The following is a 24,109-nucleotide window of genomic DNA, read 5'->3' on the forward strand; positions in this document are numbered from 1 at the left end:
GAAAGTGGGGTGGTCTGTTTTGTATTTGACCTGGACTTCCTTCAGAAAATTCCAGAAATCTGAATGATCAAGAGTAGTTATTAATAAAACGAAAATGTCTTCTTCTCTTTACATAGTTCTACTTCCATAAGGGATGCATCAAAGACCATATCCTCTTCCTTGGCCATAAATTTGCAGAATAATGGAAATCCTTTATTTCATTAATAGTAAGTAGATATATTTTTAGACTTCATGAATGATCTGCATGGAAACTATCGATTTATATTTCATTATATGGCATGAATGTTCAACTGTGCATTGATTAAATAAATTGCATTTTCAAGTAAAACAAATTTTAATACATATTTTACACTTTTACAGAAAGAAATATACTTTATATATATATATATATATATATTTATACATACATAACAATTTTACAAGTATCTATAATAACCAACATTACACCACGAAATGTGCAATATAAATATCCATTGATTTGTCTTGTCTATTTTAATACTATAGAAATACACTCCATTGAATTATATGCATTTCTAAACACCTATAAGTTTTTAACTGTATCTGAATTTCAAAAGATATTATTGCTTGATAAATCACCTTATATGAAAAAAATATAATACCAATGATGAAGATATACAAGACAGAAAGTGTCACTTAAAATTTTTACAAAACAGAATATAAAACAATATGTATCATGACTAGTTATCAGATTCATTTTTATTATAAAAATATAAAAAAAGCCATAATATTAAAAATACAGATTACATATGAACTATGTTAAGCCTATGCTATTCACAGAGAACTTTTATCATATATATAAAATAATTCTAAAGAGCATATGGTATTAATCACACCAGTGAGAAAATTTTGATATTATCTTTAAATGATAACCGTGACCATCAAACAGTGGTATCACTTTTGAAATTATAGCAATTTTTTCAATTCAATATATGATTATTAATACAATAAACTAATTCAGTGCTTATTACGCATAAATTGATGCATTAAGACAAATTTCTTATTTCAGTCATTTTTTAAGCCCTACTTTTTTTTTTTTTCCTTTCAATTTTGCTACTATTTTACCCTTTAAGCCTCAGCATGAAAATTATATGACAAGGATAGTGTGAAACTCCTTACTACCTTATTTTGAGGACTATCCCCATGTATTTATAATTTTCCTAGTTTTTTTTATAGTGCTTTTACCTTTTTTTGTCAGCTATTTAAGCGTAAAGTCGAAAAATCTATACATCTATCCTGTATAGTACTATGAAAAATATCTTGTTTTTGTCGTCAAAAGATTTAAACTGTGATTATATTTTATATACTGAATAAAAAAATTTGGATAATGTCACTTAAGCAGGCGATTATGTAATAAAATAAAAACAGCAATCCTATAATGTTTCCGAAACAGAATTATGCTGTACAAGCAACTTCTTAAGAAATATCTTTTGTATCAGTCAGATATAAGATTACTTATGGCAAGAAAAATCGATGGAAGCACAATTAAAAACCGACATACGGTATCATGATCAGCATAACAGACTATGGCCACAAAGGCTTGAAGAAAGCTTATATATTGTTAAGCAAACTTATATAAATATACAGAAGTAGTAATATAATTCTTTCTAACAAAAAATGGGAAGATCTATATATACTATTGGTTGCTATGCTATATCGCAAAACCCACAATTTTCCGAAGCCTGTTTTCCATAATACTGACAATCAAAACTAATTTTTTTCTCACAAACACCATGAAGCATTCTTTAGAGGGGGGGGGGGAGGTTTCCATTCATTATTTAAATATGCTTTTCTACATAAATCACAAAGTGACCAGGCAAATTCATAATTTTAATTAGAAATAAAGATTTCGCCGCAATATTTGGTCAAAAACATAGAAACATTAATATATTTTAATCTAACAAAAACTGAAGACAATTCTATTTTATTAATACCATTCACTAATCGAAAGGGAAAAGATCCACAACCTACATTTTAAATACAAAAAGAGAGGTGAATAAGGGTGGAACGACAATTAAGTTACAAGTTACACACATTTTAAAATATACTAAGTATTTGTATACAATTCTACACAAATCAAAAGAACAACAAGTATTCATTGGGTTTTTTTACTACACAGTGGAGACATATCATCAACTTTGAAACATCGCTGTCGATGGTAATTATGACCGAAAGATCATAACAAAGGGTGAAAAATTATTTTTTTTAATACTAAGCAAATCCATTAGAACAAATCCTTGTTCAGCATAAATGAAGTCTTAGTAAATACAATGACAGGCTTTACAGCAACTTGATGTATCAAATTGTCTTTCCATTTGAATGATCTAAAACCTAAACAGCTAAGAATAAGTATCTAAATCTACAAGTAAGGAAAGTAAGACACATATTTCAGAAAATTATTTAACAGACACAAAGAAGTCACTCACAAGATGAATCTATGCAATATACAGTTAAGAATATGGAGAAACAAGGATAGTATCTACTGAATACTTTATGGAAACAAATGAATTATCAAATTATAACAAAGCCAGTTTGTATTTTCAATGATGTTTTTAATTCAGATAATTTTCATTTGCACAAGGACAGGAGAAATAATCAGGGCAAAAGAGTTAATTCATTTTTGGGATGTGCAATAGCTAAAATAAGCTTATTCACTATATGATTTTCTATGCTCTAACTATAGGTTATTCTATAATTGAAAATACTTCCATCACTTTTGTGGACAAAAGTTGAACTATTATATAGAGGAAGGCGTTAATACTTCAGTCAGTAAATTAAATCGGTGTACACAAAGAACTTAATTCGTATAATCTTCTCAAATATAGGTTATGACAAATTTCATAAGAACAAAGTTTATAAAATGCTAATACAAATACTTCTCATGTTGCATTTTTAAAGCATTTTATCAACTCAAGTTTAAGAAAATTACGAAATAATTGCACAATACGAATATATAACGACTAGAAGTATTAAAAAAACAAACAGGAAATGCAGTTAAAACAAGTAATTTATATGATTACATTGCATTAAAGATTAAATTCAACAACTCCAAAATTTAGGATAAAATTGTTCTGCTTAATCCGATACAAAACTGAGAGCTTTTCAAAATTGTAGAGGGACGGAAAAATATTCGAACAAATGTTTATATAAAATATAGAAAAAGATAGTTTCGAAATAAGTTGAAATTCTGATTTATACCTATTTTTATATTTATAAATTAAAATTAAGAAGTAATAATAAAAAGAAAAAGAAAATTATGTAATGAACAAAGGAATGTATGTTCATTTTTTATGGATCGTAAATAAATGAACTGAAATAACATTGGTCCAAACAATAACTACCAAATGTTTCAGGAAGTTAAATCCCCTTTTATAGATTTCATTAAACCAAGGTTCCTAAAAAGGCATATAAATGTTTTAAAAAAACAGTAGTAAAAGACAAATCAAGATAGTGTGAAATATAAGATCTCTTTTAGAAATAAAGAAATAGGTTTAAATATTTAAGAAAAAAGAAAATATACACATTTGTATGTATTTACAAAAAAAAAAAAAAAAAAAATGCATATATGTGAACTGTGCTTAATTCCATTTTTATAAAACAATTTTTAAATTGCATTTTTATATTTTCGAGTCAAAAGACACCATATCACGTACAAGATGCTTTTGATATGAAAATAATTAACAGATAAACATACTCTCTGGTAGAAATGAGATACTTTCACTAAGAGCAGAGACTCTTTCTCTAAACTACATCTTTGACTCTGTCATCAAGCATTTGCTCAATTTCATTTTCCCAATCTGGATCTTCATCATTTCCTTCAGCAACTACTTCATACTCTTGTAGTTCTTGTTGCATTTCTTTTTCCCAATCATCCTCTGCAAGTATATAATATTTAGCAACCAAAAAATCAAATGACATAATTAGCATTATAATTTACAGAAAATTTTGTGTTCTCTTGAAATTATGCTAAAATTAATAACTAATCAACATCACAATTGTAAAGTAATAAAATTACATCAACCACACCAAAAAGTTTGCAGAAAACGAGTAGTATTTTATTTATATTATTCAAATCAGAATACATTTTTTTTATTCAATAAAAACAATATGCAGAATAAAAAAGGAAGTTATGGAATTTTTTAAAATTCACAAATCATATTAAAAGTAATTTTCATATCAAAAAATAAAATGAAGATTAATTTAAAAATGAAAGAGAAAACGTCAATTGAGACGTTTCAAATAGTTCAGCTTAATAATATAAATTTAGTGTTTGGACAAAATAGTAGTACAGATATGACACAAATAATATTTCATTGACTTCAGCAAACACTTAGTTAAGACGAGCGAATTTCTCTAAATACTCCCTCTTAACCATGAAATCTGCAGATGTTAGGACAACAAAAGATAGAACTCATTTTTTAAAAAACTTTAGCAATAGAAAACACCACATCAAATAGGTTCGATTAAAAATAGAGAGTGTGAATTACAGAACAAATAAATATGTAATACATTATTTGCAATTTTCTCTATTGAAATGAAAAATACTATACTTAATAATAAAGTTTACAAAACAACACTGAAAAAAAAGAAAAGATACTATTCATTGCAGAAAATATTCCTTAAAAACATAATCAGAGAAATTATTAAATTTTACACGAAAATTAGTTAAATTATATATAGCTTGAGTACACTTACCTCTCGTATTCTTCTCAGTAACACCCAACATTTTCATTCCTTGTTTTATATCTTCCTCAGATACTTGGTTTGACTGAAATGCATCACTTACAAATTCATGATTTGGACTATCTGTTACATCAGAATCCGGACCACCATCAGCAGTTGTTTTATCCATACCTGATTAATCAATAAAGTATTAAAGTAAGGCTTTGAAGCGAATATTTTTAGATACAAAATTTTCTTTTAATGGATTATATTGAAGACATAGTTTTTGAAATTACAAAAAATGTTAGCATTCGGTCAAATAATAAATAATCATCCTATGAAAGAAATTTGCTGCAAAAATACAATAGTTACAATATTTGGTAACTTGATAAATTTCACTGTACAAATTAACCCTTTAAAGGCCGTAATTCAAGGGCATTGACAAATGAATTTTTTTTAGTGTTATATCATATTAAACTGATGATGTAAATACTAAAACATATTGATTTGTCTTTTAATTTATGAATAAGAGGTGATGAATATACTTACCAGAGATCGTTCAGGGAAAACTGAAAGTGGTAAGCATACTTATCACTGAGTGTTAAGGGTAAAAATATCATCGAATGTTCATAGGTAAGCGTACTTACCACTCTACTGTGGTAATTTATACATTTTTTTTTATTTATAATTTATACAACTCAGACTAAGTAATATCTTACATTAAAGTTTGGAGCTAATTTTGCATTTATTAGGCTGGCTGGGCAGATTGCTACATTGTTTAGAAATAAAACTGTTTCAATCAGATGCAATTTTATTAATAATATCTTAGCCACGTTTTGCTTTAAGAAATAAACTAAAATATCATAAACTATAGTATTCAAATAATCAATACGTTAAAATTATAGGTCAAAAAATATGCATAAAATCATTAACAGAAAGATTCGGAATTTTAAGAAATTCCAACTGCATCAAGAATTTTTGCTTATTTTTAAAATAAATGTTGTATTTAAATTAAATAAATTCAATAAAAAAATTATGATGATTAAATATAAGAATATTTCAGACAAAGGAACACAATACAGTGTTGTTTCACGTCTGAAAACTTTTTTAGAAGTTAAAATTTAATGACAAACGCTGGAACTTAATGTCGCTACGAAAATCCTTATATCGTTAACGGGCAGTGATAAGTATATTTACCACTTTTAAATTTAAATGATATTTAATTATAGACTTGATGTATTTCAGAGCTATTAGGGTAGCTCAATTGAACTTTACATATCTGATTACCCTATTTATAACTTTAAAATATTTTTCTGAATCCTTATAAAAAATCTTTTACAGGTGGTAAGAATATATACCAGAGAACTATAAAGGGTTAACAAAATTATAAGAAAATAAACCCTCATTTCATGCTTTGCAGTCATTTACATCTAAACTATAATCATAAAATTTTTAGAACAAAAGAAAGTGATAAATAATGTTATTATCATTTGATAATTAAGAGCAGATTGTAGAAAATTATAATCCATAAACCATGTAACAGACAGAAAATTATAAATTATCGCACTACAATATCCATGATTTGATGTGTAAAGTTAGTTCAAATAAATTAGGTCAGGGAAAAAGGACTCCAGTTTTACCAAATCAAGAACAGATTCCTACATAATGTCAGACTGTAATAAAAATAAGATTACAAACAATGTTCAACTGATATTACTAAGGATTCTTGAAATTCATTTTCTATTCCGTTGAATCTGAAATTGACGATTTCAAGAAATAATAATTCTGAAAGGGTAAGTTAAGGTTTAGAAACCACACTCTTTCACTTGTAACAATACTACAATTTCTATTTCATTACTTTATATAATATGCCAGATTATATAAAGGGGATGTAAAATCCGATCCTCCCGGAAAGAAAGAAAATTCCAAAGTTAAATTAGATAGCACTCATTTGATTATAGTGGATTCCACTCTTTAATGCTTGTTTTATCCAAAAAATAATAATAATAATAATTAGAGCTGTCTGTTATTAATATAGTTTCATGTACCTTTTATGCTGTCATTAGAAGAACTTTTCTCACTGGACGAGTCTCCACTACTACCTAGAATAATAATACTTGAATATTAGTATCACAGATTCAATTACAGTGGTTTTAAACTAATTTCAGAGTCAGTGCTGAACAAATCTGGAAAATGACAGTATTCAAAAAGATGCGAAAAGTTTAAAACTTTGCATTCATAAGTAACATGTTAGATTAAATAACTGCTAATATGTTATTAGATTAAATAACTGCTAATAACAATGCAATGAGTCTAATTTGCAGATAATATAAAATATTAAACAGACGAAATAAATTATTTTATGTACTCTTTCTCTCTCTCACACATTAAATAATGATACTTCTACATCTAAACTTGCATGATCTACGTGAAATCTGACTTGTTGTTTGCGAATGAAGTTTAACGACCATCAATTCTGCAATGCTCCTTAATAATGAATACTTACTCCCTGCTTTTATTTTTCTCGAACTCATGAAAAATTTACATACGAGAAGGCTTCTTCTCGCTTATCTTGTTCCTCGCATTCATAGGGCCATTCTTTTCGCCAGGCTCATTGTCTTTTCGACGTCTGTTTTTGCGATTTTCACTGAATAAACGCTACCTGCGACTCTATGTTTTCTGGTAATTTTTCATCTACTTAATGCCTATTATCCTTGCTCTAAATTTGTCTTTTGGATTTGACAACGCTCTCTGTGAACATCGGTACTGATGCTGTAGCGATGTTTTCTGTTTCCTATTTTAGTTTTTCTTGAATATCTTTAAAACTCCACAGTTCTCACACTACACATTAATATCAAATTACAGAATATAAAATTCCTTACATTTTCAAGCTTTTATTTTTCTTCAAATTTTAATATTTTTGCAAATATGGGTTCTAAACTACTTTTTCGTTTTCAGCAATTTTAAGACCCCTTAGATCATCAAATCTGCGTGTTACCAACATGAAGGGGGGGAAAAAAAAAAGAAAAAAAAAAACTTTTAAGAATGTGCTTTCATTTTTTTTTTTTTTAAATCAGAGTTGAAACACCATTTGTTATTTTTTTTATAAATTTTTCACTGTTTCCAACGGTTCTCTGACTCTATATTTTTGCGACTTTTAACTACTAAACGTCGTTTGGGACCCAATGTTGTATGGTGATTCTTTATTCTACTGCTGCCTACTATCACACCTCACAATTTGTCGGTCGAATTCGGTAACACCCTGTGTATATATATTTCAATAATATGAAGTAATAAAGTACAACAACATAAAAGCTAGCCTTCTATTAACTAAAACAAAAAGAATAAAAGAAATTCCACTCTTTCAAAAATGTACTTAACAGCAGCAGTGTCTTCAAATATGTTTTATTATTCTTTATTTTTGTTAATAATTGTATCACATAAAGTATGAATACATATTGTAGCTCATTCTATATCATTTCACATTCAAAACTTTTCTACCTAAAATCAAGTTTACCATTCAATTTCAGTTAAGGGAAATTCTACTGTAAATATAATAAAGTAATAAGCAATATAATAAATACTAAATAATGAAAAAAAAAAAGCTAAGTTATGAAAGTTATTTATTAAAACTTTTGTCACTCTAAATTTAAAAAAATTACTAATTTTATGCTCTTTATATATACAAAAACATCATGTATATGGGAAAAAAAAAGGATCTAGAAAGAGAAAATACAATTTTTTCAGATGTGGCAGCATCAATGAAGATTTCAAAATCAAATTTTAGTTAGCACGTACAAAAACCATAAATCATTGAATGAAAAGGGTATCAAAATACATTATTCATTAATTTTAATCTACTGAAATCTTGTCCCATTCCTCCCTCATGAGTCCCATACCTCCCCCATATAAAAAAATAGTTATTTGTATTTTGCTGTTTCTCTACTTTGTTGAAATAAATTAAAGAATGTATTATTAGATTTTTATAAACAGCATTTGTGGTAAATCTAAACTAATGAAGGTTTCTTTTCTTTGTCCTTTTTTTTGTGAAACCTGTCCCACTCCTCCCAACTCTCCCCATATACAAATTACACTATATTTGTTGCTACTTATAATAAATGAAAAATTATTCTTGAAAGATTCAATGATTATTATAGATATAAAAAGTTTAAAATTAAGTAAATGTTCATATTTGCTCCAAGTAAATTTTGGTTTTGAAACTGCTGAAAAGTTTTTTTTCTTTAGATAAATATAAATATTATCATTTCTTAAAATTTATGCAAAAGTTGAAACTGATACCAGAAGATTTCTCTCTCCATACTCACACATACACAAAAAGAGATTGTATGGTCTTTAAATTATTTTAATTTGTTAGAAGTAAAAAAACAAAAAAGTACAATTTGGTCAAGATCATTTAAAATATAGAAGGAATTTTGTCTTTACAAGCATGTTCAATAAATAAAAACTTTGCTGTTTTTTATTTACTATTTCTGCAATTTACGTTTTAATTGATATGAAAAACTTAAGTTTCAATTTGAGGTTAAATGAAAATACTGAATTTTAAAAATGGCTTAAGATAACAAAAATTTGATAATTTTCTATCTGCGAAATTACAAGAGATACAGACGGGTTCACTAACGTGTCTTTACTCACAGAGATCTGTAGAAATGGGAATTTAAATAAACTACTATATTTTTAAAAAATTAATCACAAATCCCATTTTCCTTGTTTGTATCATTGGCCATTTAGATTAATGATAATCAAGCACAGTATAAAAAAACATTATCAAATAATAACAAAATTGAGTTGATATATGAATTCATAGGTAATCATAGGTGAGTGTCAATGAAAAATACAGAATGACTATTTAATGTATAATAATAGAATTATAAGAAGCAATTAGTTTTATTCTATTAAGGGAAAGCAAATCTTTATAGCATACTTTTGTGTTGTGCCATTTTACTAAGCTTCGAGGAATTTTTCACCAACTGCACCCGGTAAAAGTAATTCCTCCAAAAATTTTCTTCATTAATGCTGAAATAAGAAATATATATATATTACATACACCATATATTTTAGTTTTAGATAATTAGAGTTAAAAAAATGATACATAGTAGCAGCAAAGAGAGAAAAATAAGAAAATTCAAATCTACTAAGATCATCACATGCAAAATACAAGAGAGTGTTATCGTACTTCAAGGAGCAAACAGAGAAGCTTAAAATAATATAATTACCAATAGCATTTATCAAGTCATTTAAAATATATAAAACATCATTTGTCAAATATAAAGAATAATGACATTTTAACTAAAATTTTTTAGTATATTTAAAAATTACTAACAGTTTAGGAACAATTTCAAATCTCATTTTCTCCAAGGCAGGGTCTTCTTTTAACATAGTTTCAGCAACAGGGTACATGCTATCAAAATTAAAATCGAACATTACGCCTGTTGGTGGATTTCTCAAGAAATTCCTTTTATCCTGTTAGAGAAAAAAAAGAACAATATTTCTGAATGTCTATTTGCAATCTATTTCTTTTTAAATATGAAATTAGATTATGAAATATTATTAAAAATTAACAAATGTTTTCCAGCCAAGTTTTAAAAATCAATTTTAACTAATTAACTAATTCTAACAATTTTAACTAATTTAGAAATATATAAAAAAATTTCAGTATAATATTGAGAAAAATGCAATAACAAGTATATCAATTACCAGAAACTTGATTTAAATCTAAAACAGAAAATGTACATTCTAATACTAAGAGTTTACTTAAAATAATTTTGTTAAGGGAAAATTTTATTTGAAAAAAAATCATTCATTTGCACATATATTTATAAAGTAATTTCTAATTTTCATAATTACATCCTAAAAAAATTAAATACTAAAAAGTAATTAATTTTAGTAAAATTTAAACTGCTTAATACCCAAAACTAAATTATAGCAGTAATGCCGACCCAGTAATTATGAAATACATCTTATTCTACACAACATTTGGTTGAATCATCAAATGATAACAATTTACATTTATAATGGAATCAAGTAGCAACACCTGCAACACAGGGTGGAGTTTAAAATATATCCTTCATTTTGCATTATTATTCGAATGCACAAAATCCTATTTTGATGAGAAATTCAAAGTTTTTTTATTTATCAGAGTGTGAATAAACCAAAGCACCAATAAAAATTATGGGTAGAGGTTAATGAATCGAGGTCTGCAATTTTTATAGTTATACTGATTAACTGGAATTTTACAGCTAATATTTTCTTTCAACATTAGCTTTAATTTGTATTAGGCATTAACTTTTTTTTCTGTTAGTAGATTATTATTCGCTTATATCCGATTTTAGTTATTAGTTTTGATTTGAATGTTTGTAAACATTATAGATGGAGAACATTCCAATGAAAGGAAACAAAACTTTTAACCTTATGATATTCATATAGAAAATTACAATGAATAATTCTTTTATTTCTTAAGCACTCTGCCCATGTACATGAAATTTCCTACAAATTTCGTTAACTGTGCCAATTAGATCTGAGATATTTTAAAGAAGATAACAGCCCATCCAGAGAGGCACCTCTTTTAGTATATTTTGTGCCCCCTAATTAACTATGTAGCTATGCATGGAGGTGAGCGTTTGGTGTTAACTAATACTTCTATTCAAAGAAATTTAAGCTGTAACGACAGGACACTGGCATATGGTACTAAAAATGATAAATGCAGGCTTTCAAGAACTACATTTCAACCACAATAATGTGTTTCACACAAAGAATAACATCATTACAAGTAATAATGCATTTTGACACAGTTGGACTATTAGATTAGGAAAGGAAAGAAATTAATGAGAAGAAAACTAAACTAATAAGAAACTTACAACTCAGGAAAAAACTAACGAGTTACTTAGAGATTTTATTTGCGAAATATATGAAAATTATTATAAACTTTGAGTAGTATTAAAAATAAAAATAGATGAAGGAATTTCTTTTGCAACATCTGATTTATTATTACTCATTATGCAATGTTTGCCTAGTACAGAAATGATTTTCCATATCATAAATATACATTACAAGAAACACATTTTTCTATGTCAAATGAAAAATACCACCCATAAAGAGTGCTAGCCGTAGTATTACACTAAATTAAAATCAAAATAATTGTCCACAAAATAGGACTTGTTTTGAATCCAATTCTTAAATCAAATGATGAAATACTGCTACGGGTGGATCTTGGCACCACAACTTTGAAAAAGAATGAATAATAAATTTTAATTCATTAATTCATAACAAACTATGGTTCTTTAAAGTAATTTTCCCATTATTTATTGAAAAATCAAAGTCAAAATCGTCTATTTAATTTGTAAGAATGCTATCAATAAGTAGAAAACACAAAAGAGAGCTATCAGCAGCATAACTCAGGATAAAACAATTGTGAGACTGATGAAACAAAATAAATTAACAGAGTTCAAAGTTATGATCAATTTCTATTTTTTACATTATTGAATGAATTTGAAACAATGGTTAAAGCATGTTTTGTTGGAACTAATATCTAAATAAACAAAACCTTTCACAAAAGGCCATTTGTTAAAGGCCTAGGAATGTTAAATTAGGTTACAACAATTTCATGCCCCGAAAATTCGAAAGGGCTGGAAGTCACCTCAGCCCTAAAATATCATTGCAATCTTACAGAGCAATAAAAGTAAACAGGAAAATTTGCAGAATGCTTAGAAGTTTTAAATCTTTAGATGAAACATTTTCTTCGTTTATATGCAATCTAATGGAAATGGATGTTATGTAGATCCAGTGTTAATGCTGATTGGATGATAAAATTCAAGGAGGTTTAAATGACTGAAATTTAAGCATTTATCTGTTCAACTTAAAAACAATTGAAAATTCGCATTTGAAATTATTATCATACTTGGAAATATTTATCAGAATAAGAAGGGAATATTAGCATGAAAGAAAATCAGTCCTTCACCTTGGATAAGTTACAAAAATATTAGTTGTTAAGATTCCTATAGGATGGGAAATTTGGTTACAGCAAAATGTTGCCAGGTGTCAAGGAAAAAGTATAAATTGTACTATGGTAAGAGCCTTATTTTCACTCTTCCCTGAGATAAAAGTCTACTTTTCAATAAATGTTTATTTTACTTTAATTATTTATTTATTTATGCATTTTTTCCCCCACTAAGTAACTGATTTTTGGATCCGGTTAAATTTCAAGTTTGAATTGTCTTCTTCTAGATACAAGTTAAAAGACTTAAGAGTCCAGAATATAGGAAGGGTTTAAAATGCTAATTCAAAGTTGAGAAACTTTGCAAGGAGCTTCTGTGAAAGCCAGATTACAGAACTACAGGATAGCTCTGAAAATTCTTGGAATTATATATTTACATGTCAAACCATGTGAAAATAATCCATAAAATTAAAATATTTAAAGGAAATTGTTGTTTTTTCCCCCTTCTTTTTTTTTAAAGAGTTATGATTTTTTTCTGTGACTGATATTAAAGAACAAAATTTGTTTTTAAATACAAAAGACTGGTAAAACAGAAAAGTTCAAGAATCATTTACTGCAAGATATCTAAAAAAGAAATTAAAATAGAAGTTAAAATCATTTAATATGGCTAGAAAATATATGCATAATGGAGAGAAAGAAATAGGGGGAAAAATCAAACAATAAATACTTTTGCAAAAGCACATTCAACACAATATTAGAAACTGACGGTAAAAAAACTACTAACAGCTGACAAAGATAAAATTTGCTGCTTCACATTTTCTTCATCTTCTGTACCAGCCCAGGGTGGAGGAGCTTCATCTTTAGAGTCAGCATTTTTACTTGTAACAAAAGCCTCTTGCTCTTTGTTGAAATCTCCCAATATACTCTTTAAAAGACAGAAGCAAAGAATAAATATTTATTTTTTTATTTAGTAATTATAATTTTAATAGGTTTAAAATGAGAAACTTTAAATACAAGCAACCATTAAAGAAACCCCAGACACATTATTCAAGCATTATTTATTAAAATGAAATCTTTGTGGCAATATAGCATAACTTCAGTAAATGGGCAATAATCCCCATTCAAGAATGTTGATTTCATATTATCTAACATCTATCATAAAAAAGTGAACCCCATTCATAAATCTCTTCTTCTTGAAAGTGATTATTTCCATTTGTGCAACATAAAAATATAAATTTATTGTTAACAATAGTACTATCTTCCAACTACTTAAAATAGCAATTTTTCATAAGATTGCAAAACACAATAAGTATATTATTCTATCATTTAATACAGCTCTAAAGTTTTCATAAATGGCAATAAAAATAACAACATTTTTTAACATTAGCATTAGAACAACATTTTTTAAAAACAGCTGTAAAAACTTTTTAATTTGGATTAGAAGCTTAGGGTAGGTATCATTTTACAGCAATTTACTTGCTTTTTCCTATCTTAAGCAACACTATATAAGTTCAGATACGATCAAATTTCTCAGCATTAGATAAAAAATTTAAATATTTAAATTACAATTTTTAAAAATTAATTCCATAAATAATTTGATTTATTGTAAAAAACAGAACAAAATATAAATGTTGGATGATGAAGGCTTCGTTGTTAAAAATATGAAAACTGAATATCCTTTTCATGAAATGATTTTAATTAAATTTAAATAATAAATTAATTAAATTAATAATTCCAATAATTCTATTATGATGTATAATTTATAATAAATAAAATGTTTTAATAGAATAGTAAAAAAACAAAAAAATTGATTAAATTTAAAATCAATTTGCAAGAACAGTCATGTTAGAGATATCAGTCTGTTTAAACTCGTTGTAACAAGTTCAGTGAGTCAAAACATTCCTGGGAGGATATAATCTGATTTGGTTGTGTGCAATAAGTTACTATTTTAAGATTTCTTATAATTTAAAATTAATACTGTTATTATTTGAGAGTTTTAATAAGTGAAAAGGTTATTGGGAATTTTAAAGTGACTTAAAATCGATTATGAGAATATAAAAAATAATTTTTTTAAATTCATATTTAATGTTTCTGGTAATTTTTTAATAAATGATTTGATAGATTAATGCTAAGTGTGTATGTCTTAATCAGATATAGAAACTAATAGAATGAGAATTCAATGTTGTAAATTGATTAAAGAAATCAAATCATTCCAGTTAGAAACAACAATAAAAAGGTGAGAAATGTCAGAGCATGGATGCATAAATTATATCTCCAAACAGTCAATGGCTCAAAAATGGGTGATAAATGTATAAAGGAAATTACTGTATTAAAAATGCACAGTATCTAAGTGATGAAAATGTTGAGGATTCTTCAAAAAATATCTTGGACTAGTCTCTTGAACAGTCAGGTAAGTCCCCCAGTGCTAAAAGGAAATTGAAATGCAAGATTTATGGAACATCGAAAATAAAAAGAATTTCCTCAACTATGAAACAAACTTCTTGTTGCTGCTGCTGCTAGTTCTTCATTAGAAAGTGACAATGACACTAAGAAATCGGAAGTTGTTAAAAATCTGAAAATTAAGTTTTCCAGTTGTACAAGTAGGACAAAAAAGTTAATGCTTCTAACATGTTTATCTAAAAATTTCAGCATTAGAAAGATAATGTATGAATTTAATGCACCAAACAACATGGTCAGGTAATCAGAAAGAATTCGTAAAAAAAAAAAAAAAAAAAAAGCCTTTTGGAAGATTCAAATTATAAACTACAGAAAAGTTTTCCAAAAGAGACAGTTGGAATTGTACATTCATTTTATGAGCATGATGAAATTAGAAGGGCAATGCCAGGTACTAGAGATTGCATAACAGTTACTAAAACAGATGGAAGCAAATCAAAAATTTCAAAAAGACCCGTAACGTGCAACCTTAAGGAAGAATATAAACATTTAAAGGACAAGTTTATCAGCATAAAAAATAGGTATCACTATGAATTGAGGCCTAAACATTGTATGTTAACTGGTCAAAATGGCACACACTCTGTTTGTGTATGCACTACTTGCCAAAAACATGAAACAAATGATAAAAAAAAAAAAAAATGAATATTGTAACAAATGGTAAAATGCAAAATTACAAGCAGTGCCTTGCAAAAATGCTTTGTAATCCATTAATCTATTGATTGCAACATGGGAAAATGTGCTTACTGTCCAGATGGAGCTGAGATATGCAAAATTATTGAAAAATCCTTTGCTGAAAATTCATCTGAAAAAATACAATTCCACAAATGGGTTACAGTTGACTGTTGTAACCAACAGATTTTAGAGAAAGATTTAAAAGAATTTATTGATTTGCCTTGCAGCAGGTTGTCCTCTTTAGTTCAGTATGATTTCACTGCTAAGCAGCAGCAATCGTCTTTTACAACAAAAAAGAAAATTTGAAAGAATCAGAGTGCATTGCCATCTGTGATTTTTCCAAAAATTACAGCATAATCCAACAAGATGAAGCATAGAGCTCCCATTGGGCAAGCCAACAGGTCACAATCTGTCTTTTGATTACATATTTCAAAGAAAAAAACTAAGTTCAACATGTCAGTTACATAAATACTTCTGACATCTTAGAGCACAAAACAGTTGCTTTGTACACCTTTCAAAAGAAACTTATCCCATTTTTGACAGCCAAATTTGAAAAAAAAAAAAAAAAAAAAAAAAAAGACCTTTTTTTCAATTGGATCTACTGCTCATTACAAAAAACTTAAATCCTTTCCTTCATCAAGAAGATTTTAAAGTAGAAGGAGAATGGTACTTCTTGTAACAGATCTTGGTAAAGGGCCTTATGATGGAGTAGGGATTTCTGAAAAGAGACTGGCAGCTCATGCCAGTTCGTTGCAAAGACCATAGAAAAACCAAATTCAAATGCCATTATAACTTGTTGAATGGGCAGTTCATAACATTACTAATGTAGACTTTTCAAATTCAACTCAAGACTATGTTGAATCAGAAAGCTTCTTGAAACATTACTTTGATTAAGTATTATCTAACAAAGGAATGCAGAAATACCCTGCATCCATTCCCATATCTACTTCTAAAATATTAATGAAAAACTTCTCTTGGGTTCAAATGCTTTTGAAAAGGATGTGTCAAAATCTCCTATTAAATTTACATTAACAGACTACATCACTGTTGTCTAGGAAGAAAACTGATAGCTTGGATATGTTTTAGAGAAAAATGAACTTGGTGAAATAAAGGTAACTTTTCTTCATTCATCTGGGCCATCTCCATCCTTCTCTTAGTAAAGAAATGCTGATATTCTGTAGATCTCAGATAAGACTGTTCTGGCAAAAGTAAATCCTGCAACCCCAAAAGGAAGAACTTCTGTTTTTCTTGATAGTGATGCAAGACCAATCAAATGAAGTTTAAAATGATAAACAGATCCTATTATTTGATAATACATTTTTTTAGTAATGGAATCTTTATATCAGTGTTCATGCTTATTTTCATAAAAATGTCCATATTAGCATTATTGTATTAATTAAAATTAATTCAAAGTTAGTAGAAAACTTAGTTTTTAATTTTTTCAACATTGAAGCTATAATCACTCCAAATTTATACATTGTCAAATGATTTACAACAATGCAAACTATTCATGGAATTAATTTGAAAAATTTACACTATGTTCTTTTTAAAAAAATGTAATTAAAATTTTAAATTAGATTTTAAGAATTTTTTTTTCTTATCTGAATTTTTATAGTGTTACATATCATAACATACAGCATAAAAAATGCTGTAAAATGACGCCTATCCTAGCTATCTAGTTCAATTAGGAAAGTTTCTACAACAATTGAAAAAATTGCAGTTTGCTGTTTTAAGCCCAAATTATGAGAACTTTAAAAATTTGTAGTTTAAAAATGACTCAACATATCACAATAAAATTTCATATTTTTCCAAGTCTGTACCAATAGTATATATGTGTCAAATTTAAAGCAAATCTCAGATGGTGAGGTTTACACCTTGACATAGAATGAACCTGGTACCAAAACAGTCTACTCCTCACATTACAACATCACATTAAAAGGAGTACATTTGATCTTTAATGGGATATTTAATGTGCTCTTTGATGATTGAAAAACATGATGTTTCATGTTTTCAAATCATATTTTGAACCAACAACCCTTCAACCTAAAGCTTATATCTTTTCACTGAAGGTGTCCATAATTTTTACAAAGAGGAAGATAACAGTATACTAGGAATCATATTCATATTTATAAAGTACAGTACATAATATTTCCTACATAAAAAATAAATTAGAGGAAAGCTTATTAATTTAATAGATAAAAAGAAAACAATTAAGATAAGAACTATGCTTACATTTTCCTCAACTGTAGTTTTTAACTGTTTAGCTGTTTCAGTAAGAGTGCGACTAGTTTTATTTGCAATACCATAAAGAAAACCTGTAATAAAAATAAACTTTATAGAAACAGTAGCAAGGTAAAAATTTTGAAAATTTCAACACATCCATAAATTTCTATATGCATAGTACATTTAACTCTTTAAATATCCTTTTAAATATATTTTGCAATTTTTGCCACTGCTGCAATTTAATTACAAATAAGCTCCAATAAAGGCAAAACATAGATAAGCAGTTAGGAAGATAATAATTTTTCAGTGGATGGTGAAAATTCTCATCAAAGAAAAAATGCTACACTTTTTTCCTGTTGAGGCATTCAAAATAACCAATTGATATACAAGCTAAATGTTCCTTAATAAATCTAATTGCAATGCTAGTTCAATAGAGATAAATAATTTTAATTTACGCTTTTCTCAAAAACTTAAGAAAAAGGTTTTAGAGATATTAAAAATATACTGAAAACTTTTTTTTACTCTTTTCCTGCTTTTTATAAGATAAGTAGATCACCTCATCTTCATACAGAATTCTAAAGTACTTAGTAAAATTCTTAATAACTCAAAATAGCAATAGACTTTTCCTTATAAATTAGGCATTACATCCTGACAGTATAAGTTCTTCTATAGGAGTAATTGAAGATAATTGTCTCGATTATAAATAGATAAAGTTTTCTTGAAATGATTTTAAAAACAAAAAAATAAATATAATACAGAACAAAACTAAAAAATTTGCTTGTGCGAATAATAATTGTTTAATATGACTATCACTGGCCACACAAACAACACTCAGTCATAAACAATTTCATTTATCATGTGAAGCACTCTTATATGTACTTTCAGTTTGTTCATAGTTGCATGTACAGAAAGTGTAAGAGAGAATCTGTGATATATCTGCATGAAATGACGACACATGAAATAATTTCAGAAGATTTTGATAGCTATATGTGGGATATGCATGTATTATCAAATGAATCCATGGCTACAAACTTGTTTCACAGTTTTTCTAGTATGAAATGAAATATTAAACGGATGTTTCCTGTGTACCAAGCGAAATCATATAGATCGATTATCACAAACACAAACAAAATTTTAAGTTTCTTTTTGCATTATGTTCTCAATTTCCTTTCTATAATTTTTCATGAGAAAGTTATACCTTTGTAATCATGGTTATTGTTTTAAATTATCCTGGATTATAATCTGCAATTACTTGAAAAAAGAATTGATTCATATAAGAACTATGTATTTTGTATTTACAAGTAGATTTTTTTTTATGATCAGAAATTACAAATGTTGTAATTTTATAGTTAGACTAAGATACACTTTGCTTCCACTAAAATATTACAATTTCTCCATTAAAAAAAATCCATACTAGATAAACAACTGAAGAAAGCTGTTCAAGAATTGACTGACAAATAATTAAACCTGAAACAAAGCAATACAAATTTAATTTTCAAAATTCAATAGCAAATAGAAGATGACAATATTAATTTTTTTCCTCCCAACTCCTCCAGAATTTTAAATTAAAAATTAACATTTTTGTCTGGAATTTAATTTTTTTTAAATAATAAAGTTAAAAAATATCTGCCTGTAACTCTAAAATGAAATTATTATTACTGAAATCATACAATTTTTAGAAACAAATTTGAAACACTATACATTACTTGCCACAGAAAATTTATAAATTCTTTTACTTAATGTTTTAACAATGTTCAACCAGATTATTCTCTTTCCAATCACTTTAGAATAAATTGTAAATATTGAATCTTCATGAATCTTGCTAATGATGGATTTTTTTTCCCTTCACTAACTATATTTACTTTTAACTAAGTAAACTTCCTTAAAGCCTTTTAAATTATTTTGCTTTTGATCATGGAGCCAGGATACTCTCTTTTTTAATAACCAATAATGGTTATAAATTGGTCATACATTAGAGCATAAAAAATTACTGATAGAAAAGCAAAAGTCTGACTGCTTTCTAGTCCTCATTTTTAAAAATTTTACTATGCAAATATGTTATGCATGATATAAAATCACTCAATAAATGTATATAGTTCAAAATTGGTTGTTTAGCACAAATCTAGCTTTTTTTTTTTTTTTTAATTCCTACTGATATGCCAGACAGTATGGAAGGGGCAAAACTGACCTTCATCAAGGGCACAGGCCAAAAGTTAAAATAATAAGGTTTAAAATTTAGATTGGTACTCTCTATTTTGTAAACAATAAAAAAAATAAAAGAACGAGGCTCCTGTGGCTGGCTGATTAAGAGATACAAGTAAATTAAAAATATTTTAGGAAATAAGAAAAATTTATAATTTATTTAAAATAGAGATATATTTGACTTTTATGTGCATGTGTGCGCATAGTATTTTTCATCATTTTCAAGAATACATGACTCATATTACACTATTTAAAAAATTTATTAAATCTATATTGAATTAAATATATATATATGTGTGTGTGTGAATAATAATAAAACAAAATTACTTTTAAATTCCTTGTATTACAAAAAACACTGAAAATATTTTAAAAATTCAAAATAATAATAGTTTAACTTTAAAATTTGCTTGATGGGTAGTTACATCCCGGCTGAAATTTCTTTGGAAGTTTTGAGAAACATATTGATTTGTTAGATAATGCAAAAAAGGAAACAATAGAATGTAGTCGATTTCGGAAATGATGGAATCCAGTTGTAATTGTCCAATAAATAGGATGCTGGACATTAACATTGTTGTTCTGTTATAAATAATTCAAGTTTTTAGTTTACAAATGATATAATTGCCGAGTATTGCATCCAAAAAAGTACAAGAATGTCACTTTTATGAACAAAATGCATCTTGATAAATCAATTAGAAACAGACCATACAAAACCCCACATCTGATATTAGATTATAAAACTGGTAAAGGAGTTATGGATATATAATTCCTGGATATTATTATATATGATATTATTATACTATTGATCAAATTTTGAAAGCATACACTTACAAGAGGAAAATAAATTACTAATCTAAGATTATATTTTATAACAATTCTTCTAGTGGTTTGCTTGCAATACATTTATACTCTGGACATCAGTAAATATCAAATGGATAGAAAACAAAATGACCAAAAAGGACATTTGTAAAAAAATGGGAAAATCAAAAAAATCCAGGCAGGACAAAACCTTCCCAGAAATGGAAAATCACATAATATATTCAAAAGATTACTTCCTAAAAGATAAAATGATTCATCTTCAACTTATAATTGAGTAATATATATGAGAGTTTCATGTTATGTCCATTAAAAATGATAATAAATTGTGAAAAATTATAAAACATATATGGGGGAACTCAATGTAATAAATTTTTATCTAAGCAAACAATATAAAGGAGGTACAAATTTTAAAAATACTCTAATACATTTCTTTTTATTTTAGGTACATAGGCTTTATATTTAGATATTTATTGTACTATTTTTCATCTAATTCATGTTTATTCTGCTAAAGAATTCTTGCCGATCTCAAGATAAAATATTTTTTCTGAAAACAGGGAAAACTTAAGATCTTGAAGTCAGTATTGAATGCTGGAGTAACACTGATCAGAACTTTACATTTGTATAGTAAATGGAAATAGAACAGCATGATTAATGGGTGAATATAAATATATTAAATAAGAGCATAAATTGTTTATCAAGTTCAATCCATATTTCCAAATGAATTTACATGATATTTAAAGATATTTTTTCAGTTGTATTTTCAGTCAAATTTGTTTTAACACTCTCAATGGCTAAACAGCCCCCCTCCCCTTTTTCAATTTCAGTTCAAAATACTTGTATGAAAGTTCTTTAAAAATTCATAGATAAATATATTTAAGATTTCACTGATTCATTAAACATATAAAAGCTTAATATATACTCTTTAAAATCTAATGTATCAAAGTTTTAAATTATTAAATAAAAATAAATGGATGCTCAGAGAATTCATGTTTTATGAAAAGAGTCTAATTCATATATTCCAAATTCTTAAAAATTAATTCCAATAGCAAGGTATAAACCAAATGCTTAACAATGACTGTTTTGTCTATATTATAAATTCTATATTATAAATATGTGTGCGTAATGATATTTCTTAATCTAATTTATATTTTAATTGATCTCCTGACTTTTATCTTAAAGCAGCCTATATTATTTTCAAATTTTTCTCTTTCCTGATTTGAATCCCACTTTTTTTATTTAATTACTTCTAGTGTGTGCTCTAAAAAATTGATGACTTATACATTTCCACATTCAGAGCAAAAAGATAAAAATCCTTAATGCTTTGCATTCCTTTCAAAGATACCTAGATTCAATTTTCTTCCAAGAAATATCTAAGAGTTGTTCCATAAAATCTACAAGGGGAAAACTTCTCTCACTTTGCTTTAATTTCGCAATGTAAACAAATGCATAATGCATCCCTTTGTGATCACTCTTACTCATGCACAAAATATACCTCCCATGGTGAAATAAATTGAATTTATTTCCAAAAGTTTCTTTTTTTCAGTCACACATCTGCCAGAAATATGCACACAGAGTGTGTGTGAGAGAGCAAGCTAGATATAAAGTTCATAATAATAATAAAACAGTTAAAAATAAATATGCAATCCAAATTGTAACAAATCTAGAAATTATTAAATATCTATTTTGTGATGGGTTTTTTTTTCCCCCTCTTACTGAATTATCAAGTTTATTTGAAATAAAAAAAAAATAGATACGAAAAAAAATTAAGAAACGAAAAAAGAAAATATATTAAAAAAATAATAATTCTGAATTAATAAAGTGTTTACTATTCTAAAAAATGGACTTTTGTAATTAAAGTACACTCATATAAAATGTCAAAATCACAAGATTTCTAGAATTACTAAGAAAAATCTTAACTAGGTGATTGATTTTACACAGCTGATTCAAAGTAACACCAAATTACAGATAATGACAATTAGAAAACCTGGCATTAATAAAAAGAAACAATCACAGTAAATTTTAAATGACGACAAATGAAATTACACAATTTAAATGAAGATTTTAGAAATTTCTTAACTGCTGCATCACATTTGAAGTAAACTTCACTAATACCTTTAATACCTTTTATTTAAATACCTTTTTATGCAGTGACAAAAAAAAAAAAAAAAAATTCTACAACAAATATTTAAAATGGAATTATCAGAAGTAAACAAAGACCTTTACTGTCCATATTCAAAAGAATAAATTATTTAAAGTGAAAATAACATACATATAAAAATTTCAAAGCATTAAAATAACCAGATGAATGATAAATTTCAGTATAATGAAATTAATTCCTTTATAAAATTCTAATGATATAACACTAATGATAACTGATAACACACAGTAACCAGAAAATATGCTGTGCCATATTTACAGATTTTACAAACAATTAAAAAACACAAACACATTTAACATAAAAAAAAAACACTTACTGCCAAATGTCTTGGCCGATTCTACTGCTTTGTGAGAAACGTCCTTAATATCCCCAGCTGATATGCCCATTTTTATACCACTACTACGCTCAGGATCTTCATTGCCTTCAAAAGTACGATCTGATTCTTTGGACATAGGAGTTGCAGCACTATGCTCAGAATCAACTCCTTCACTCTCAGAAGATGCATCTCTGTCTGAATTTCCTTGCTGCGTTTCAAGACTCAGAGATGAAACAGGCTTTTCATTTCCAAGTCCAGCAGCAAAATTTGCAGACGATTCACCTTTGTTTTCCTCTGGATTTTCAGAGGCTTCATCTTTTTGAGATAACATCTCTTTCGCTTTTGAGCTTACTTTCCACAGAAGATCCATTGCGTTTATAATGCGCGGATACCGCTATAAATTAAAATATAATAGAGAATTTCAGAAAGAAAAATAATAAATATTTTATTAATGTTTTCACCCGACTCCAAATAGTGAAGGAGTTGATATTTAGGCAAGCGAAAGATTATCTTTTCTAAATAATGTCTCGGGATTTACAGCTTTCATTATTTAGAAAAGAGATTTGATTAAATATGTTTGTTTTGACTTGACTGCGACTACTCTGTCTTGAAAAGTCGTTCCGTCCCTTCTGGTAGT

The 24,109-nt window shown here is 27.1% G+C and overlaps 1 protein-coding gene across 1 annotated transcript; it reads right to left on the bottom strand.

Annotated features, from left to right (window-relative positions):
- Positions 1-352: 352 nt before the first annotated feature.
- On the bottom strand, positions 353-24,109 carry LOC129958084 (synapse-associated protein 1-like). Its single transcript, XM_056070268.1, has 8 exons — positions 23,473-24,109; positions 17,990-18,072; positions 13,416-13,556; positions 10,022-10,161; positions 9,623-9,714; positions 6,729-6,782; positions 4,714-4,872; positions 353-3,893 (listed from the first exon to the last, which is right to left on the bottom strand). The coding sequence occupies exons 1-8, from the start codon at positions 23,840-23,842 to the stop codon at positions 3,760-3,762; spliced, it is 1,173 nt and encodes a 390-aa protein (XP_055926243.1). The 5' UTR covers positions 23,843-24,109; the 3' UTR covers positions 353-3,759.

This window comes from Argiope bruennichi, chromosome X1, assembly GCF_947563725.1.
Source record: "Argiope bruennichi chromosome X1, qqArgBrue1.1, whole genome shotgun sequence".
NCBI lineage: Eukaryota > Metazoa > Arthropoda > Arachnida > Araneae > Araneidae > Argiope > Argiope bruennichi.

Coding starts and splice junctions, on each gene's coding strand:
- LOC129958084 (XM_056070268.1), bottom strand. CDS start 23,842: ATGGATCTTCTGTGGAAAGTAAGCTCAAAAGCGAAAGAGATGTTATCT. Junction 18,073..23,472: donor ATCGGCCAAGACATTTGGCA/GTAAGTGTTTTT, acceptor TTTTTATTACAG/GTTTTCTTTATGGTATTGCA. Junction 4,873..6,728: donor TTCTAATGACAGCATAAAAG/GTACATGAAACT, acceptor TTGATTAATCAG/GTATGGATAAAACAACTGCT.